The 21,990-nt window shown below is 47.5% G+C and overlaps 1 protein-coding gene across 4 annotated transcripts in view; it reads right to left on the minus strand.

The window, feature by feature from the left end:
• The window catches only part of ZDHHC3 (zDHHC palmitoyltransferase 3), a 45,278-nt gene that overhangs the window by 13,631 nt on the left and 9,657 nt on the right, over nt 1-21,990 (minus strand). For 2 of the 4 annotated variants that reach the window (XM_080934466.1, XM_080934467.1), the window contains exons 1-5: nt 14,676-14,888; nt 13,465-13,516; nt 5,714-5,838; nt 1,497-1,593; nt 865-946 (exon numbers count right to left, since the gene is read on the minus strand). In XM_080934466.1, coding sequence (XP_080790592.1) covers nt 865-946; nt 1,497-1,593; nt 5,714-5,838; nt 13,465-13,516; nt 14,676-14,746 — 427 coding nt within the window. In that variant the 5' untranslated portion in view covers nt 14,747-14,888. Of the gene's footprint in view, nt 1-864; nt 947-1,496; nt 1,594-5,713; nt 5,839-13,464; nt 13,517-14,675; nt 15,006-21,990 lie in introns of those variants that run through there. The other 2 variants (XM_080934464.1, XM_080934465.1) reach the window with 1 other exon arrangement.

Genomic DNA, 21,990 nt, shown 5'->3' on the forward strand with positions numbered 1-21,990 from the left:
TTAAAAAAAAAAAAAAAAGGATTGTATATCTTAGGGCCTGATCAATCTATAGGGTTTAAGAAGTAAAATGAGGCTGGGACTATATCCAGAGGTTAAGTAAGGCCCCGGGGTTGGGGGATGGGGCCACCCACCCTTCTCAAGATTTTAACCCAAAATTGCTCCTGTCTAAAGGAAATACAGAGACAAAGTGTGGAGCAGAGCCTGAAGAGAAGGCCATCCAGAGACTGCCTCACCTGGGGAATCCATCCCATAATCAGCCACCAAACCCAGTCACTATTGTTGATGCCAAGAAGTGCTTGCTGACAGGAGCCTGATGTGGCTGTTTCCTGAGAGGCTCTGCCAGAGCCTTATGATAAAGATGAAGAATCTTGCAGCTAACCATTGCACTGAGCATAGGGTTCCCGATGAAGGAGTTAGAGAAAGGACTGAAGGAGATGAAGGGATTTGCATCCCCATAGGAACAACAATAAAACCTACCAACCAGACCTCCCAGAGCTCCCAGGGGCTAAACCACCAACCAAAAAGTACACATGGAGGGACCCATGGCTCCATCCGCATATGTAGCAGAGGATGGCCTTATTGGGTATCAATGGGAGGAGAGGCCCTTGGTCCTGTGAAGGCTCGATTCCCTAGTGTAGGGGAATGCCAGGGCAGTGAGGTGGGAGTAGGTGGGTGAGAGAGCACCCTCACAAAAGCAGGGGGGAACCAGGAAAGGGGATAACATTTGAAATGTAAATACATATAATATCCAATAAAAAAGAAAAAAAATGAGGCTGGGCCTTGTACTGCAAAGGGAACAACCCCCAGGCCACTCGGATCCTATACCTTCTCTACAGTAGCAAGAGAAACCCTGGCAATACTTACTTGTCCAGTCTTCTTCAAAGCAATGCAGGAAGTGGAATCCCACCATGATGAGGGCGTGCAAGGAAATGAGAGCTATGTACATCTGAAACAGGAAAGCAGTGCTGAGCCATTGCTGGGAGAATCTCCTAACTACGTAGTCCCCTCGAGCAGTTACTCAGAACATGTGCTACATGATACCCTACTAGGTGGAGGCCAAAAAGGTACTGGTGACTCCTCCAGCCCACAGAACCCCCATTTCTTGTTTTGAGGAGGATGTCATTAGCTGTTCTCTGGGACACATGAAACCAGAACAGATGCACAGCCTAAACACAGGCACGACTCAGGCTGTATGGGGCACATAAAACCTGCTGCTCCATCTACCTGTAGCTCAGAGTTTGAGGCCACCTCTTTAGCTATGTGGGCTTAGTGCTTACGTGGTACCCAGAACATAGCACTTGCCTCCAGCTAGTCACACTAAGTCAGCTTTCTACATGCACAGAAAGTGAAGGACAGAGATCTTGAGTGAGAAGGCAGACAGCCACACGGTAGGCAGTGTTCTCAACAGCAACAAAGACTGCTGAGGGTGCTGATATCTTCCAAAAAACTAATGAGTCCCCCTGCCTCAAGGAGGCAGAGTTCAGATGCCAACTTACTGTGAACAGGACAAAGTACTTCTGGTTGTTCTCGCCAACACAGTTGTTGACCCAAGGACAGTGGTGGTCCATCTTGCGAATGCACCGCTTACAAACACTGAAATGACCCATAATTCAGACTGTCAGCAGGGGTAAGGATCATACAGTTGGAAAAAAACAACTACACAAGTAACAAAGCAACAGGTTCTGGGGTAACCCAGACGAGGCCCTGGAATCATGGTTTCAGCTCGACACCTCTGGGCACTGGCTGTGGCTACACTGAGTTTATGCTGCAAGAAGAAGACTGGAACGCAGAGTCAGGACTTTCAGGGTCAAGTCATTCCCCACGAGGAGTCAGACTTGCTTCCAAGGCATCTGCACACATTAATAGGCCAGAACTGGCCCAGATAAGAGGCTTTTCTGAAGCCTCAGGAAACTTAGAAATTGGGTTTCCTGAGGAGGTCAAGTGAGAGGAGTTTGGGAAATGTTACTGTAGGACAGGATACAGGGAAAGAGCTGGCACTAGTTCCAGAATTCCTACCAAACACTAGCAGAACTGGAATATACTTTTTCAAGCTGTTGCAACTGTAGTAGCTTGGCAGACTTGGGTCTGCTGGGCTACCTTACTCAAGCTGGTGGGTTCCTGTCAGTTTGACTCAGACAAGCAGAGGCTTCATACTGCTGTGAACCCTTTCTCTCCCCATCACTCCCACAGGCCTCATCTCATGACACAGGCATGCTGCCAACAGGCACTGCCCAGAAATGCTAGCTTGGTTCCATGCTCTTCAGGAGCAGGAAGGCAAGGCAAGAAAAAGGTCCAACAGGGATGCAGGAGACAGTCAGGTTCAGCAATTGTACATCATTGGTCTGTCTGCTTTCTCTTCTGTTACCAGCTCTAAAAATATACATGAAGATAAATGTGAATATATGTACATGATAAATTGGTTAAAACTTTGTTTTTCTTCTCCAAGATTTATTTTACTTATATGAGTACACTATAGCTGTCTTCAGACACACCAGAAGAGGGCATCGAACTGCATTATAGATGGTTGTGAGCCACCATGTGGGTACTGGGAATTGAACTCAGGACCTCTGGAAGAGGAGTGAGTACTCTTAACCACTGAGCCATCTCTCCAGTTTTGTTTGTCTTTCAAAAAAAAAATTTCTTTGTAAGGTTCCTGGTTGTCTTGGAACTTGCTCTGTGGACTAGGCTGACCTAGAACTAGAGATCCACCTGCCTTTGTCTCATAAGTGCTGAGACTGAAGGTGTGTGTCACCATGCCTGACCTTCCCACACACAATTTAAAAGCAGGTAAGTAGTGTAGAGTGGTCTGCTTGCTGTGTACTAGGTCTCTGCTCTCCATGGATAAAATCACCACATCCTATTTATCTTATGGCCATGCAACTCAATGCAGTGAGCTCTAGGGTCCTTCATCCCTACTCATTTGAGGAACAAACTTCTGAGAGTAGCCACTCCTCGTCTAGGCTCCTTGCAGGTCCTCTTCTACCCCTACTTATTTCTAGGGTGGCTTTCAAGTACATGCTCAAGTCAGTGAGGGGTCCATTGTAGAGGAGCACCAAGTAGCCTCTGGCTCTGTATGCGATAGAGATTTTAAACAAGTTCTCATAGCAAAGCCATCCTTCACACTCTGAAGAAACCAGGTGTGGAAGAGCAGGAAGCTGGGTTTCACAAGAAGCTAAGGTGTGCTGGGCAACCAGACTAGACAAACACATGCTTGAGGAAGAAGGAAGTGGCTATAGCTCGAGGGTGGCATAGGTAGGTGTTTTCCTGTTTTCAAGGACATGAAGTGCCAAAGCGGTACTTCTCTTCTTGGGCCAGACAGCTTCATGCAGGGCAGGCAGGGCTCTGGGGCCCAAGGCTGTGTCGACTGAGGGTGAAGCAACAGTCACTGAACACTGCGGATGCGCTACACAGAGGTCTTACTCGCCACATTTCAGCCCCCGGATCTCAGGAGACACTGACAAGCTCTTTGGCTTATGTACATGAACAGGTCCGTCCACTCTTGGGTTGTGTTCCAACTCCAGGAGACACAATCTCTGGTGTGTAGCCTTTAAGCAGCTAGCAAAAGTTCTCTTAACCATCCTGGGTGCTGGGCCAGCATTAGACACATAACCCATGTATCACGGAACATTTACCACACTGTCATGCTGCACAAATATACCTGTCCTGACCTAGTGGAGGGACTCTGGGCTTAGCCTGGCGAGAGCTCACACAGATAAGAAGCAGGCAAAGAGAATGGGTGGAACCCCAAGAGAGCAGGGGAGAAACGGGGGAATCATGCTTTCACACACAGGGTTTCATTACACACCGCTCTGACAACAAGGTAACAGCAGCCCATACTCTAGCTTTAAAAAGCTCTGAAGAGACAGTGTAGCCACAGAAAGAACAGAGCAGGGATCCAAGGGCAGATCTCCATTTTGTGTCTCGACGAAGAAACAGGCCCTCCAAATTAGCCTAGAACATCATCCTGTTCCTCAGGTGAGCGCCAGGTGACATGTATCTGGTGAAGTTGAGGACTGGAAAACTAAGCAACTGGAGTCTGTCAGGGTTCTAGGAAGCTGATGAGGGCTCAGCCTCAGAGAGAGAGAGAGAGAGAGAGACAGAGAGAGAGACTGTCTTGTCTGTCATAGTCTCATTTTCAGATAGAGGTCCACACCTGTGCCTCTCTCTGTATTCCCCTGCTTCTGGTAGAGTCTGTAGAGGTTGATTTTGTTTCCATTTCCAGAGCTCTCATGGGGATTATTGCCAAACACAAAACATTCCACGTAGAGCAGTGGTTCTCAACTTTGGTAATGCTGTGACTCTTTAATACACACAGACCCCCAGACACCCGCACACACCTACTCACCAGAACCACATAGTAGCCTCTGAGCTCTTCCTCTACGTATCATGTCCTGAACAGCCTGGGCCACCGTACACTACAGAACAGCAGCCGTCAGCACACGTGTTCTAGTGCACACACAGGCGGTTCAGCACCTCACAAGGTTGTTCTGAACCAGCAGCTCTTGCCTTGCTCAAACTGTTTACTGGCACTTAGACACCCACTTTGGACCCCTTTGGGGAGGAGGTAAAGAGCTGGTGCTAACTGTAGGAAAGAGAACACCAGGCACCGGGCCACAGCAAAGAGAAGAGGGAAGCACCACTGTGGAGGTGAGAAAGCCATCTCCGGCAAAGTTAGATCTCTGGCTCCTGGCCTGGCCTGTGTATCTCTCACCACCTTCGCATGGTTTCAGCCACTTACTGCTGGTCACTCACAGATATTTATATCCAGGCCTCACAACGAGGAAGGGGCTTGGCCTGAGAACTGCACTGGATTTTAAAACACTAACCTCTCCAGCTTCAAGGTCAGGCCTCCAGGGTGGCAGATGGGTATTAAATGCCATCTCAGCCTCAACACACCTCAAAGGCAAGTTTAACTCAAGAGAGAGCTCCTCAGGAAAAGCGGAGCTTATCCATCAAACACAGCTGCCACTGTGTAAATCACCTTTAAACTGGAGGCCCTAGAGCCAGAATGAGCAGGATCTAGACCTGACTCAAGTAACCACCTGCTATGTGACTTTAAAGCAGTCACTGGACACCATGAGGCTAGCTCCCCTATCCAGGGCATCACCCATCCACAGTCTCTTATGTCCAAGAGTGGCCATGAAGATAGAAATGAGAATGGTGAAGAGGAGAGAAGGCAGACTGAGGAGCTGTCTCACAGGACGGTGACAGAGACAGATCCTTTCACTGAGACTGCACAGGAAAGACCTCCAGTCACTCAGCGACCTCTCACTGACTCAATCTCTCTGCAATGTTTCAGGCAAAGCAATTTCCTCCAAACCCTTCTCACTCCAACCATACAGCATGGTGTGAAGATAACCAAATGATGCTCTAGGTCTCTGGAATTCGCCATTTATAGATCCCTTCTAATGAGGAAATGCAATTTTTAGCTCCATGTCTTCCCATCAAGAAGACCCAAAGAACTTTGATGATACAAAGGGAACTCCCAGAACAGCTTCTGCTTGAGATCTGTGCCTGTCATAAGTTCTGCAAGTGTTGCTTCACGGAAGGTCTGAGTGGTGCCTTTGTCTCAAGTACTGGCCATTCACAGATTTGCCAAAGCTTAGAGATATCAGGAAATTGAAAAAGAGGTTTCATCAGGCATCCCTTGCCCTCTCGAATGCTTTCACCTAGTGGTCACTGCTGGCCTGGTGCTATGGGAAGCCCACGGTACCTGCAGTGGTGTGCCCGGTCGGGCTTGATGCTGCAGCACTTGGGACACTTGTATACCACCTGCCCAGGCTTCAGCTGAAGGCTCTCGATGAACTCTTTAGTGGCATTTCCTTTGGGCACTGCCCCCTAAGAGAATAGGAAAGGCATCAGGGTCAGTTGTCACTCTACAGTGGAGGCAATTATGTCAAAGCCCCCACACACATGGGCTCTGTGTTCCAGATCACATTAGGTCATACTGATCTTGGGATTAAGTTTTGCTTTCATTTGTCAGCACTGTTTTTGTGGATCTATTCTCCCCCCTGGGAACATCATGGTAGTGGTTGGGCTCACTGGCTTTTCAGAGTACTCACTGCCTTTGGGAAGGACCATTGCTGAGTGGCATATCCACAGCTCACCTCTTCCATGCCAAAACATGCTGTCTGATATTCAGTGGGTTCTGCTTTGTTTTACTTTTCACCGGAAGGATGGGCCTCTGTGTTCAGTAGTAGGCGCCTTTGGTACCTGACATGTTATTCCACACTGGCAATATATTAACACTTGGTACTCTGCACACATGTGAACAGAAGGACACAGACAGAACACCAACTTGTGCAGGGTCTCAATAGCCAGTGCCACCAAGTACCCACCTGAAGCTAAGCTCACTAGTCACTATGGACTCAGTCTCCAGGATTTGTGCTGGTTTCCTCCCCTGTGTCCACCCTGCCTCCTCCCTAGGTGCTGGGGTATGTGTACTGTGGAGATCACCGTATTAAAGAGATCAGAAGAGGTAGCAGCCAATAATCAATAACCAGGGGACAGAAGTTTTTAGACTCTGGTGTCAAGGGCCGCTGAGAAGTGAAAGGGCGTGCTCCAGGCAGAGCTGTGGGGCTCTCTCTGGGTGGCCTAGTGTCATTAGTGTAACAGGCAGCTTAGGCCCCTGTGCTTTGTGAGCCGGGTAGAAGATGGGCAGAGTGATTACTGGTGGTTCACTAAGGGCATTCAGAGGCAGAAGGGACACTCAGGTACCAGACACGGCCTGGGTGAGGTGGTGAAAGGAGAGAAGCACCAACAGGGAATGAACAGGGAGCTGCTGGTAAACTTGTCAGCCATGAGAGTAGAGCAAAGAGACAGCTGACCCAGGAAAGGTGCCCAGCAAGATGGCTTGAAACATGGGCCAGGGCAAAAGCAGCACAGGGATACTAACTAGGACTGCATTACGTCTAAGCCCCACACTTGACGGTGGCATGGCCACAACAGGTGCCTTTGTTTCCTAGTAAGTGACCCATTTATCCGAGGTCTGGGATGGTGCTTTCCACATTGGAGTGCTCAGGGTATAGGAGTCCACAGTGCACCAACCACTGAAGCTATGAAGCTCTCCAATACACCCAGACTCCAAGCAGCACTGCTGTGCATAGTCAGCAGAGGGCAAAGCCTGTCACTTGTGCTGCACAACAAATCTAATAGGATCCGGAGGGAGTGTGTGGGGGTTGGAGGCTTCACACAGAGCACCACTTCCCCTACTCCCAGACAAATTGGAACAGGCCAGCAAGGCAGAAGGAACAAGAGCTGGCTGTTAGGATCTATGCTATGGAAGAATTTTAGGAAGGGAAGAACTTAAGAAATGCAAAGATGCATGCAAGTTCTGATTTGCTTTTGCAACTGAGGAGATGCCTTGCAGGGAACAGACTCCAGCTGAAGTGACTACAGACACCAGCCAAATCACACTTCTGTACTGGGGAGAGGATGGGAGCTGTGACGTGCACAGACATAGATACAGTGAGGTAGGCCAGGAAAGTACTGAAGGTACCAGTCCCCAGAGTTTCCTGTAAACCAGAGAGAGCCAGAGGAAGCTCCTTTGTAAAGGTAACCAGAGCCTCATGTAATATTCTCACTATTGTTTATTAGCCAGCTGCTGATTAGAGCCTTTCTGACAGTGTGCCTCCAACTGCACAAACCTCCCTGAAGACTCGTTCCTATCAGACCACCTGAGTCTGTGATGAAAGTGCCTAGAGCAGGGTCCCCTCCTCATCCCTGACAGCCCAAAATTGGCTCTTCTACATTTGTCTGCTTTAATCTTAGGACTGTGGAAATTGTTACTACCTCGTGAAGAGGAATTCTGGCTTTTTGTGGAGTGTGGTCCTCCACTAGTGCAGGGCACGGGAAGGAAGCCTGCTGAGATACTCTGCCCTCTGTTCTTTATCCACGTCGTGGAATGTCCTGAAGCTTGCAGACTGCCGAAGCTGACATAGCCAAACACACTGAGTTTTCCTCTCAGTTACAAACTGATAAATACTTGTCTGTAGTTTTTTTAAAAACCTGACTTAATCACCCAAGGGAAGTATTACCTATATTGTGAAGCACTTTACAAGTCTTTTCTCTTGATATACAGTGGGCTGTAAACACTTAAAACCACATCAGACTCATCCCAAATAAGATCAAACATGGCTAACTCAGTCCACACAAGCATGGAGAAGCTGCTGGAGGTTTCCTGTGCTGGGTGTGGCATAGCCCTCCACCCTCCTGTTCAGTGATATCTCGGCTGCCACATGTTATCCAGGCTAGAAATCTGGTGGCAGTCTTCAGGTCTTCTCAGTCTGCTACACCCTTCATCTATTTCTACCTAAAATTGCTCCCAGTCCCACCGCCTTCTCCACACCACTATCACAGGCGTTCCTGGCCTACCACCCACTGATTATTTCCAGGGAAAACATTCTAAATTGTGAATGCCCAAGATTTTTGTCATAAAGCCCTCACTAGCTCCCTGGTGACTATTACAGGATCAGAAGTTGAGCTCCTGGGCCAGGTGCACAAGCCACCTACACTCTGGCCCCAATCTAGTGCTGGGTTCCTCCTGACACCATGCTGTCCTGTGTGTGTGCATGTGTGTATATACATATATATGCCGGGGCTTTTGAAAAGGCACCACACGTCTCAAGCTCTTCTGTCCCCAGGACAACATGTTAGCACCATCTAAAGTTCTCTATGAGGTTTGGCAGGAAGCATTCAAAGTCCTCTGTACCCATTTCAAAACCACTGGCTTCTTCCTAAGAGCCTAAACGTAGGAAACTGCCTACATCAGGACCCTACAAGCAACTCTGACCACCACAGTCTAAGCTGGCATTCTCAGCCACACTGTAAAATTACACTCTGCATCTCCAGCATGACTGTAAATTCCCAAGAGGACACAGACAATGTGTTTCAACCTATAACCTAGCAAGTTGCTCAGGGCCTGGCATTAGGCCTGCAGTCAATACACCCGAGCCAAATAATAACGCTACAGTAGACATTTGTTGAGTGCTTATAAAGTACAGGCACAGTTCCAAATGTTTTGTGACTGAAAGCATTTGTCAGTTAATTCTGACAATAAATCTGAGTGGGCAGAGACGATGTGATCCCTCATTTATAACAGAAGTGAGAAGAGTGCAGTCAGACGGCTCCCAGGACAATGTGACTAAAGGGCAGCAGATTGAGAATCTAGGCACCAGACAAGGCTCAAACATGTTGTCAGGCAGTTTTTCTAAGAGACTTAGACTGGGAAAAGCCTTTTTTCCTCATTGTTTTGATGCTGTCTACCACACTCTACTGCCAATGACTGTAAAAATGAGGCTTGTTTCAATCATGCCTAGAATACAGTGTACGAAGGAAAGCAGTGGAGACAAGAAATTCCCAACAAGAGACTGGATTTAAAAGAAGAAAAGCAGCAGCACCAGAAGGAAGAGGAAGAAGAGGAAGAGGAGGAGGAGGGTGTGATGGTACATAGAAACAGGTGGCTCTCTGAATTTAAAGGCAGCCCGATCTACACAGTCTGTTTCAGGCCTGCCAGGGCTACATGTCAAGACCATATTACAAGAAAGAAAAAAAAAAAAAAAAAAGGAGCTGGAAGGATGGTTCAGTGGTTAAAAATACTTGCTGCTTTTGTAGAGACTGAGTTCAGTACCCACATGAGCTGGCTCACATACTGAGCTCCAGGGGATCCAACAGCTCTGGCCTCCACAGGCACCAGCACAAATGTGCACATACCCACTCCACTTACACATACACATAACTGAAAACAATAAACACATCATCACGATATGCATCCCTGGGTTCTTTCAAATGATATCAAGGACTTGGCACTGCTGTTCACTTGCAGCACGAGCATGAGGGGTATGGTTATCTCAAGGCTTCTGTCAACACTGCAGACATGTTGGTTTGGGCAAGGACGTCCCTCTCACAGCTAGCACCCCCAGGAGGTGGGTGGCCACTATGTATACAAAGGCTGAAGGTAGGTGACCCAGATAGGATTCTTTTCCCTCTCTGGAGCAAGGAGGGCTTTCTTCTGGCTTTGTAGGTTGTTCAGAGACAGGTGTGAAGAGCTCCTTGACATAAAGAGACTTTGAACCCTACACTGACACTGGATGACCCTAACCAGCCAAGGGAACACAACAGGATAAAGTCTCCATAAAGAAATATCAGATAAAATAAATTGAGCCCCAGTGTTTCCACTGATGATGTGCACAGCGAAGACTACAGTGTTCTCAGACAGTCACAGAAATTGGTGTTCTGTAGAGGACTTGAAGTGGGGAACTTAGCATTTGTGGTCAAACTGAACAGATTTATACTATACCTTTTTTCAATTCTTAGATTTGAAATAATTTATGGGGTTAATAAATGGCGAAGTCCAAGGAAAGGAGACTGACCACACAGTCACATGATTGTGGCAACTGTGCAATGTGTGGCTTTAAACTTCCTGGCAGCAGGGACTGTGCCTCAGTTTTCAGTGTCTTCTGGGAAAGACACTGCCAAAGAATGCAGAACCAGAATGTATCTGTAGTGGGAAAGGAAGAGATGAAGAAAGCAAAGGGGTGAGGGGTGAGCAGTAGGAAGGGCTCCAAGACAGGACAAGTTTCCAAGTCCAGAATATCTTCAAGGGTGCTTCCTTTAGAAACCAGAGGCATTTGGGCAACTTCTTCATGTAACTTGCTTGTGTCCCAAGACCTGCTTAGGCCTGCTCACATATATACCACTTCCATTTGATAACGGACTGCTGCTGTGCACATCCTACTTTATGACTTGGTGGTCAGATAATACCCAACTTATCATCACCACCTCAGGCTGCATGGTAACTTGATGGCCCATTGTCAAATGTTTAGTTTCCATTAAGGCTCAATGGCAGGCCAAGAGCTGATTCTCAAAGGGAAAATAAGTTGTCTGTATATGATGGTAGGGCCTTGCTCCCAAAATCTCAAAGATTTCCTGTGATTCACCTATAGGAGCCTGCCAAAGGCTCCAAACAGCATCCCTGTCTACCAGTGCCAGTTCAACTACACCATCAGGTCTGCTGGAGCATATGGCCCAAGTGGTAGAGCAACCTGTACAGCAGTCTGGATCAGTTGAAGAGCCTTTTACTATTCCAGGCTCCACTCAAAGCTAGCAGCTTTCCAAGTCACTTGGAATGGGCCCAAGTAAAACACCCAAGTATGCTGTCTCCAGAATCAAATAGACCCACTAAATGTTGTGTGTCTTTCTTGTTGGTGGGAGGAACCAGGTGCGATAAATTATCCTTTACCCTAGGATGAATATCTCTATGTGCCCCAACCACTGGACTCCTAAAAATTTCACTAAGGTCCCTGAAATTTGGTTGGATTTATTTCCTATCCTCTGATGTTCATACGTGTGGTGCTACCCCTCCTCACACGGTCTCATCAGCATGCCATCAATACTGTGGACCAGTGGACTGTATCCGGTAGAAGAAAGCTGCCCAAGCTCCCTGTGAGCTAAGTTACAGACATGGAAAATTACACCTGGAAGGGTAGGCTGCCAACTGAAAGCAAACTGCTTCTGGTGGTCCCTTCAGACAGTACTGAGAGAGAAGGTATGTGCTAAATCAGAGCTGCAGACCAACACAGGACGCAAGCAACACTGGAGCCGCAGCACTGGAGTCAGTGCTTCAGTTCATGACCGTCACTGTCCATAGTTTGTGTTGTCCACAGAGGCCAAATGGAGTTAAGGGAGAACTGGCTTCTACTGCTCACCTAACACCTCTGCTTGCACCAAATATACAGTAGTTTGACCACAGAGAAACTTGGCTCGACCTCCTAAATCTACTCCTTACTATTCTTTCTCATGCAACAAGTGGCACCAGTATCCACAGTTGTTCCTGGTCAGACTGAAGTGTTTTTTTTTTTTTTAAGATTTATTTATTTATTATATATAAGTACATCATAGCTATCTTCAGACACACCAGAAGAGGGCATCAGATCCCATTACAGATGGTTGTGAGCCACATGTGGTTGCTGAGATTTGAACTCAGGGCCACTGGAAGAGCAGTCAGTGCTCTAACCGCTGAGCCATCTCTCCAGCCCCCAACTGAAGGTTTTCTTTGTGATCAATCTATACTTGCCAGTTTTTCTCAGACCTGGTTGAATCTGAGGGCTCCAGGAGCATTTTCAAGTGTGTGAATACCTAGAGCTCTGTCCCTCCAACGACTACAATAGAGCCTCTAAAGGCAGTGGGCAGGCACCTCCAAGGATTATTTTTACTATATAGCCAGATTTAAGAATCAGTAGCTTAGCCAGGTGTGGTGGTGAATACCTTTAATCCCAGCACTCAGAGGCAGAGACAGGCAGATCTCTATGAGGCCTACAAAGAGTTCCAGGACGTACACAGAGAAACCCTGTCAGTCCTGTCTTGAAACAACAACGACAAAACCAGTGGCTTAAAATAAGCTCCAAATTCATCAGCTGCTGTTCTCTTAGCTTGATCCAAGCTAGGCCAAGTCTTCTCTAGACGACTGCCCATGCCTTTAGTCTCATTCTTCTGTAAGTCCCACCTAAACCTCACTCACTGACAGCATGATGTCCTTATACTTGTCTCCCCAAGGTTCCGAGGAGCCTACTACAAGGTCTGGTTCCATCTTGCCTCAGTGACCCGTTTCACCATGTTTTAGTCTCTTGCTCCAAGCTCAGGCCTTTGAACCTTCTTTCTCTTCTGCCTGAATCTGTCTGGAAATCTACCCATGCCCTGGCCTGTAATTTCAGGCCATTCAGGTCAGCTCCAATGGCATGACTCTGGAGAGGCCTTCTTGGATTACCCTGAGCCAGTGTGGTGACTTTGAAGCCCGTCACACCTTCCCATTGCTCTTACAGCACTTATTAGTTCTATCATCATCATTAATCACCAGAACGTGAGGTTCCAGAGGGCAGAGGTTCCATCTGCCTCAGTCTCAGCGTTACCTGCTGTTCGGGGGGGAAAAACCCGTTGCAAGGCTGACATCTGTCAACACAACTGTTCGTCCACCCAGCAGTGCCCGGCAGGGACTTGCACTGTTGCTATGACATCCTGTCCAGAGGGCCTCTGGTCTCCTCACTCTTCAGTTAAAAAACTCTTACAGCCACACTTAGTGGCTCACACCTTTAGTCCCAGTGCTTTTAGGAGGCAGAGGCAAGCCGATCTCTGAGTATGAGACCAACCTGTTCTACACTGAGTTCCAGAGCTACAAACTGAGACCCTGTCTCAAAAAATAAATAAACAAACAAATAAATAAATAATTGGGGCTCTAGACTTTCTTCTCCTATGTTTGTTCTTCTTAGCCACAGGGACTCCAAAGGTGAGTTCATATCCCCTGGTCTTCCCACCCCAACAACGAGCTGTGGAGAGGAGCCACTGCCTGTTTTCTGTGTGTGGGAATTGCCCCTGCCCTCAGCTCTTCACCTCTCATCACCAACCTTGGGCTGACACCCCTCCCTGCTTATCCACAGGAAACTACACTTCCTCTGCCAGAGCTGTCCTCACCTGTCTTTCCAACAGAGGCATCTTGATGGGAGAGCCGGCACTGAACTGTGAGCTGAAGAGAAGAATATCATGTCCTTCACTGTCTCCAACAGCAAGGGCATCACACAAATGTCTGAATAAATCTTTAGCTTTAACTCTTTTATATCCTCGTGTATGGGGCACTTGCAAGAATATACAAGCTCTTCACTTCCTTAGCTGTTGATTGCTCACTCGCTAGGTCACATCAACACTGGTTACACACAGGTTCAGGCAATTCTGTCTGGACGAGTCACACAGGTGACAGAGCCAGGAAGCTGCCTTACCTTGGAAGATATTAACAATCCATCATCAAGAAGGGAACTGACTCAGCCCTGTGCCTGTGCTGTACTTTCCTGAGGCTTACAGAAACTGTGGTGGCCATTAGCAGAACTTTCCCAATTCAATGGCTATCACCCCCACATCAAAACAGTTAATCCACAGGGAGGGCTTCACCAAGTTACCTGATGGGTATTCTTCGTACAATACAATGAAAAGTCAGGAGGGCTTCATATCAGGATATAAGAAATAGTGGCCTTTGCCTCAGTAGATATATTTATCTAAGTCATTCACTGAATAGAACAATGGTTTTACCCACAGATACTCAGAGGTCTATTGTAGTGCTGAAGAAGCCTGGCCAGCTTTTCAGGAAAAGAGAAATCTTTTCCCCCTGATAACAAGGTGTCTCATTATGTAGCCCTGGCTGGCATCTACCTGCCTCTGCCTCCCTGGGGCAAGAGGTGTGTGCCACACCCACCCTTAAAAATGGGTTCTTGGGTAGGCTAAGTGAAGACTAAGCCCATGTATGTCCTGAAACTGGAAGTGGCATGCCGTAGCATCAGACCAGCCCAGGTCTTCACTATCCTCCAGCTGGCTCTCTGCTCTCAACATCTGGCCCAGTTTCTAAGGCTATCTGATTATACCTTCCAAACAGAGGCTGGGTTTCCCCTTGACACAGCAGGCTTATCAAGCACATACGGCAGCGGGTAGACAGTGCCATTCAACCTGCCCCATTAGCTGATGTTGGTACTGCCTTCGTCCCTAAAGCTCTAATGAGAAGCAGCTTACTTTTCCACCCAGCCTGGGGCATCCTTTCTTCATATTCCCAAGATCCACGGGGAGCAGGCGGGTTATGGCCATTCTAGGGCCCGAGGGAGAGAATGTGGGCTGGTCAAAATGAGCCCAGACATACTCACGGGGTCCGTAAGCATGGCCCGGCAGTGGGAGGCCAGGGCCAAGAAGGCCAGCAAGTTGAACACAATCCCATTGATGATGCTGTATGCGTAGTCTCGGGATGGAATCAGCATGACAAAGAGGACTACAAACTCCGCATAGAGGACCAGAAACCAGGTGACAATGGCGCAGGCGATGCCACAGCCATCGCGGATAAACCACATGGTTCCCGCGGGACCAGGGAAGGGAGGTGGGACACACTTCTCCGGATGGAGGTATTCTGGTTTCCGCTCAATATCTCGGAAGTGATGGGTGGGGATAAGCATCATAAGCTATTCTGTCCATACTGGCATCTGAAAGGAAAGGGAGCAGAAACACAGTGTTATCTCAGCAGTCAGGACATCTGACAAGTGAGCCCTCCCGAGGTGGGCCAAGCGCATATGTGCATTCTCATTGCACAGACACTGCCTCAGCACCTCTTCACTTAAGGGATATCCTCTCTGTCCTCACCCTTGTAAAGCAAGAATGCTTCCCTGAATCTTCATATGAAGGTGAGACTGAAGAGACCAGACAGGGCAATGCCTTGCCCAAGAGCAGGCAAGTCAGACAGCAGTATAGCAACTGGAGGTGGGGCTGGAGCCTAAGTCTCCCTGACTGTGAGACCACTGGGCAAATAGCCCATTAAATTAAATCTGGGAGCACTTGGCTTTCTAGGGCAAGAGGCTCTGAGTTCTGCTCTCTTTGTGAGTGATGGGGCAAAGTGTAGAGATACTGGAAAGTATGTTCAAAGGGATTTCCCACTACAAGCCACTATGTTCTTACCTGTGAAGCACGGCCTCTGCCAGAGTTGTTGGTACCAGAGATAGAGGGTTTAGGGGAGGGGCTCATGCTGACCATCCTGCATAGCTCACTGGCCGTGCACAGTATTTTCTTGGAAAGATACTCCTTCCCGTGGAAAAGTGATAGGTGTAGACTGTCCTAAAGCAGTTTGTATTTAATTAATTCCACTTCCCCAAGAAAGGCTGCCTAGTTACAACTGAACCTTCCCATTTTAATTAGTAAAATAAAGGAAAGCCAGTGACTGGGCGGGGCAAGGGAGGGAGAGGGCTGAGAGGTCTGAGGAGGTCAGAGGACAGAGGGGGAAGGTCATGGCAACATGGAGCTTCCCAAGGACCAGCTAGACCCAGGTGATAATTGATTAGTGTTAAAAAGCTATGAACATTAAGGATTTTACAGGTCTAATATCTCATATAGAAGAGCAGTTTGTATCTTTGTCTATTTGATGCAATCTTGTTGTGTAGAGGGTTTGTGGATTGAGAGTTGAATATATAAATCTGTATGAAAAGCAATCAGGCTATAGAGTTGTGTTTGTGGGATTTTGGGGTACAGAAATACCCCAGGACAGAGGTGGAGAACAGGCGGTACTAAACCGCCAAGGGAAGGGAGTTGCGCAGACAAGCTGGGCCATGGTGGCAGCTCAGATCAGGTGCCAGAGATGTGTGCGGCTCCATATCAGGGTCAGATCTGATGAGTGAGACCTCAGAGCCAGTAAAGAGATAAACTGTTTTTGTTTTTTAATATTTACTGCAACAGATAGGTAGCCAACTTTTTTCCTAACAGTGACAACTCCGACCTTGGAGATACAATGACTAAGAACGGGAATGACAGAAACGAAGCACGGTGAGACAAGCGTGAAAATGCCTCAAGGACATCATTACTGTGTTTGCTTGCTAACGGTAATAGTAATGAGTAATAATCACTACTGGGTTTGAGACAAGGTTTCTCTGTGTAGCCCTGACTGTCTTGGAACTAGCTTTGTAGACCGGGCCGTCCTTAAATTCACAGAGTTCCACTTGTCTCTGTCTCCAGGGTACTGGGATTGAAGGCATGAAACTATCATGCTTGATTAAATAAAAATAAAATAAAAATAAATAAAAAGCTTTAAACCAACCAACAAACAAAAGAGAAGTAACTAAGAATCAGCATTGCATTTCTATCCATGATGCTAAAGGACAGAGAACAGACCTCCTCTGTTCATCCCAGCTACTGACTTGTTGCAACACCAACCTGAATTCTCACTGAGAATTTGATGGCTCAGCTCATTCCCAGATACAGAAACCATGAAAAGGCACATGTAGCACAGTGTCTTTGGAGAGCAAGTCATTCTACAGTTGAAGAAATGACCATGTGCAGCCCCAGCCCATGGTCTTTGAAAGCGCTGGGTTTTCAACAGCTTTGTTAGACTAACGTAAACTCTAATCCTCCTTCCCCACCAGAAAGAACAGAGCACATGAAAGTGGGAAAGCTAAACAGAGTGAAATGTTGCTCAGGCTGATCATGCACAGTGCAAACCAGTGTAAGAGTCAAGACAGACAGGTACCTAAGTGTGTGTCACATGCCTATCTAAAGGAACAGAGGAACACATTAGAGCACTGTCCTACAGCAGGTACACAGTGCTAGGGAACAAAGTTGTAACATACACAGAGTAAGGAACTTCCTCTGTTGTGACCCAATGGTTCTTGGTCATCAACCAAAACTTTCTAGCTGAGCAATACCATGCTTGCTCTCCAGAGGAAAGTGAGAGCTCTATGCTGCCTGAACAACATAAAGGCATTAAAAGATGTAGGTTCACTTTCTGAAGCACTAAGCAGGAAAGTGGGGAAATTGAAGACCAAGAATGTCTGGAAACTGACCTGTGCCTAGCAAATCCTAGAACCTTAAATTCTATTCAACTTCAAACCAAACTCAATAAATAGCTAATATCCCACAACAGAAGAGCAGTACATCCAGGGGCAGGCTTCTTCCACTGAGTGGGTTTGCATGTTTATCATCTGTGCTCCAGCAGTTACCCTGAAGCTCACCCCTACAGATGGCTTCTGCTGGTTGGTTCTGCCTGGTGAAAGAGTTGCCCAGTTAAGGTGAGGGCTGATTCAACTTGCAAGTCTCAAGCATCTACTCTGAATGTTACAGAAAAATTGCTGAACCCAATCGCCACCCACTAAGAAACATCATCATGACTCAGCTTCCTCTGTGATGCAGAAGGTCAGTAACAAACACGCCATTGCCCTGACAGCACATCCCCGTCATCTCCACGCTAGTGCTCCCGTAATGAGGGCTGTGGTTTTCACAAACAGAGACCACTAGAAATAAACGCCCAGAGACACAGGTATAACTTCAATTGGCCCTCAGCAGCTCTTTATTCTCAGTTCTTTATGTAGCAATGTTGTCAAGGACAGTAACATAATTGCTCACTGTTCTAAGGTATAAGCCCTTCTACACAAACAAGAGTTTCCCAGGCAACTGGGACTTCTTTTTCCCCCTGTCCCTTTTTTGGAGAGCAGGTTGGGATATTGAGACACAGTCTTGCTATGTAACCTTGGCTAGCCTGAAACTCATAGAGATCCAACTGCCTCTGGATAAAAAGCATGTACCACCATGCCTAGTTAACTGAGACTTGTTTCAAAGCAGAAACATCTACCTGCCAATCATTTGGATGGTTAGATGGAAATGACAAAATAAAATTTAAGCAAAAAGAAACAAAGATTGAGTGCGCACTAGATGGACTCCTGCCCCAGCCCAGAGACCATTAATTTCTTCCGGAACTACTCAGTGAACCCGGGAACGTCAATGCCTTGGATGCATCCTTAGGGCTGCACAGTTGCCACCAACCTGTGCAGGCCATCATAACTCCAGCATCTCCTCTGTGCAGCTGTGTCCTCTTCTGTGACTAAGCACTGTCACTTCTGGGTCTACACAGTGCCTTCTGTGCACTTCAGCAAGCTGGCAAGGATAGTAAAGATCTTACTAGAGGCCTCTTGTAAGGGGAGGGTACTCATTTGGCGTATTAGGTTTCTTCAGAGAACATGTAGCCCTGTCTCTCACTTGAACCAAACAGCCCTCAATACATGTGCTCATTAGTCAAATGAGCTTTGTAATCCCAGGGCTACTTCTGGGAGGCCTAGTCTGCTTCTTTTCAGGTGAGAAAGCTTAGACCAAGTAGGATCACGAAGTAGGTGGACTAATATTCAGTCAAGAAACCATAATATTCTATCTGGGACTGAACAGTGTACAGAGGAGCTATTTCCCAGCCCTTTGCTGGGAACAAGAGCTTGATGTGGAAGATCAGGAAAAGACCCACCCGGCAAAACCAGAAGCCAGTGCCATGCTGACGGTGGCTTTCCTACCCATATCCAAGTTTCACGATTATCCCAAGAGTGCAAGCAAGGTCCCCTGTGCCTGGCCTTTTCAGAGTGACGGAAGTAGCTCTAATAATGACTCTCCCTCAAACCAGCAAACTGAACTGTGGCAATCCTCCTACTTCTGCCTCAGAGGGACCCTGTAGGCTGCTCTTAGCTACTCTGTGGGTTCCTTTCCCCACTTTTTATCCCTCTCCTCCGGTTTTACCCTGTCACTAGCTAAGGAGAGAAAGAAGGATAGAGGGGAGAGAGATACAGATCTCTGAATCTAATTTCTTGCTTCTTCTTTGAGTGCAACTTCTAACTGAATCCAACCTAACAACCAACAACTGCTAACCTGTCTCTCCCAGGGCCCTAGCATTTATATACCCTCTAAGAAGTTCCCAGAGTTCCAAATGCCACACAATCACAGAAAGTATCTGCAGCCAGCAAAACCACACCTCTGTATGAGCATGAGGCAAATCATAGTCAGCTGCTGCAGTTCAAAGCAGCCCCATACCCCCACACCTAGGAATTAAAAGGAAAACATAACATTTCTGTGTTTTTAAAGAAACCAGAATTCTCACTAAAGGCTCCAATGTGAAAAAAAGGTATCTATATTCCCTTCAGACTTCCTCCAACAACAAAGGCAGATGAAGACCTTTCTTTCTTATTGGAACTAACCTTACAGCTCAACTGTAACTCTGCCAAACTCCACCTCCCCTCACTTGTCCTTGCTTCCAAAGAGTCTGGTAGAGCTGGATGCTCAAGCCAGGGGAGGCCGAGGATTATCCCTTCCCAACACCACTCCTTACAGGCCAGCCATACCTTCAGGAGTCATCTCCTCTAGGGTCCCCTCCTAGCTCTTTACCTTCTCTTTGTCTGAAGTCACTCTTTATTCAACTCATGACCTTGAAGGAGCAGATACTGTGTGCAAAGAACCCTGCCAACTGCCTTGGGATGAGGGCAGGAATGTGGGTACCTCCCTGCTCAGTTCCCCCTTCCCCCATCAGGGAAGACTGGGCTCATTTGTTTTCTTATGTTGATTTACAAGCCCCATTTTGGTGAGCTCTGCAGCCTAAGCCTAAAGTTTTTGAGTGAAGGAAGGTGTCAAACAGCTGACTAACAAATAGTGTCACACAGGATAAGCAGGATGAAAACAGCAACAAAGCAAAATCACAAAACCACATGAGCACAGAGCAAGATGAGCAGACTTGTCCATCCCAGGGTAAAGACTCTTCACTGAAGGACTGAGAAAAATGATTTTTTTTCTAATCTTAATTATAGAAACCTATACTGTAAAATTATGTTTTATAGCATCAAAAGGAGCTCTTCCACCATGTGTTAGGAATCACTAGTTGAAACTAATAATTCTCACCTGATAGAAGAATATTCAAGGCCCAGAGAGGCACAGGAACAAGGCCTTTGGCAAGAAGACATAGGGGATTTAAAGTAAAGGAAGGCATTTGGGAATGCTGGGGCTGCCAGTATTTAACTGTTACGTATATGAGTCTGTGTGTGGGTATGTTCATGGGCATGCCCGAAGAGACCAGATGAAAGCATCAGATCTCCTGAAGTTAGAGTTACAGGAGACTGAGAGACTACTGAAATGGATGGTGGGAAACAAAGTCAGGATCTCTGGAAGAGCAGCAAGCACTCTTAATGCTCCAAGATGCAAGCTTGAGTGGTACTGAAGAGTAAAAGGTTGTCAAAGGACACTGATTCCTTGCCCTAGGGATTTCCTCTGCAGGAAATCGCTCCCAGGAAATCCCACTTTCTTGAGATCTGAGTTCCTAAGATAACCGCAGAAGGTCCGGATGACCTCTGTGGAATGTTTCTACGCCCTAGGTGTGCCCGGGTGTACGGCTAAAAAATGTATGATTCTTCCCCTTTGAATTTCCTCATTCCCCCTGTCCTCCCCCTTTTGTGGTTTTTGCCTTTATAAGCCCGTTACAAGTTCAGGCCTTTGTCGAACTCCTCTACCCCTGTGTGGTGTATGAGTCTCGACCCCAGCATGCTGGCTTGAGATCTCACTCTGTTTCACCTTCAATAAACTTCCTCGTGCGATTGCAGCAAGCCTGGTCTCGGTGCCTCACTGGGTACGCGCCTGAGAGGGTCTGAGATTTGAGTGAGGGTCTCCCTTCGGAGGTCTTTCATTTGGGGGCTCGTCCTGGATTTGCGCGACCACCCAGGGGCCCTAGACCTACTTGGAGGTAAGGATTTTCTTTCCTTTCTTTCCTTGTTGTCCTGTTGTGACTCTGTGTTTGTGGATTGTCCAGATTGTGATTCTGTGTTTGTGGATTGTTCAGAGGTCTGGTGCGATCGCAGTTCTGCATTCGCAAACGCTCTAACCGAGTCTGCTCTTCCAAGGGAGGAGCGGAGTGGACGGGGATAGACGTGTCCGGGTGTCCGCCATTTGCTCGCCCTGGGAGACGTCCCAGGAGGACAGGGGGAGGACCAGGGACGTCTAGTGGACCCCTGCGGGAAAAGTCAGGAGATCAGTTTTTCTCCTTGACGATCTGTGTCAGAGGGCCAATTCTGGGCCTTCTGGCTCTTTTCAGGATTTCGGGTCGACTCGAGGTCGGCGAATGACTTTGTCTCTCTGTTTTGTAGTATCTGTGAGTGTTTTTTTTGTGTGTGTCAGAACTAGAAATGGGCCAGACTGTGACGACCCCACTAACACTGACTTTGGACCATTGGACGGACGTTAAGACAAGGGCCCATAATCTTTCTGTTGAAGTTAGGAAAGGACCGTGGCAGACTTTCTGCTCCTCCGAATGGCCGAGTTTTGGGGTAGGATGGCCTTCGGAGGGAACTTTTAATCTATCTCTCATCTCCGCTGTTAAGCGAATTGTTTTTCAGGCTTCAGGGGGACACCCCGATCAGGTTCCATACATCATCATGTGGGAGGACCTGGTCCAAAACCCGACATCCTGGGTGAGACCCTGGACAGCGGGGGCAGAAACGGCAACGGTGGCCGTGAACCAGATAAGCTGGCACCTGCTCCATGGGCCCCCATGCAGATCTATCCTGAAATTGATGATGGTTTTCTTCTCCTCATTATCCCGGACGAGCCCCCAAATGAAAGACCTCCGAAGGGAGACCCTCACTCAAATCTCAGACCCTCTCAGGCGCGCACCCAGTGAGGCACCGAGACCAGGCT

This window comes from Micromys minutus, assembly GCF_963924665.1.
Source record: "Micromys minutus genome assembly, chromosome: 21".
NCBI lineage: Eukaryota > Metazoa > Chordata > Mammalia > Rodentia > Muridae > Micromys > Micromys minutus.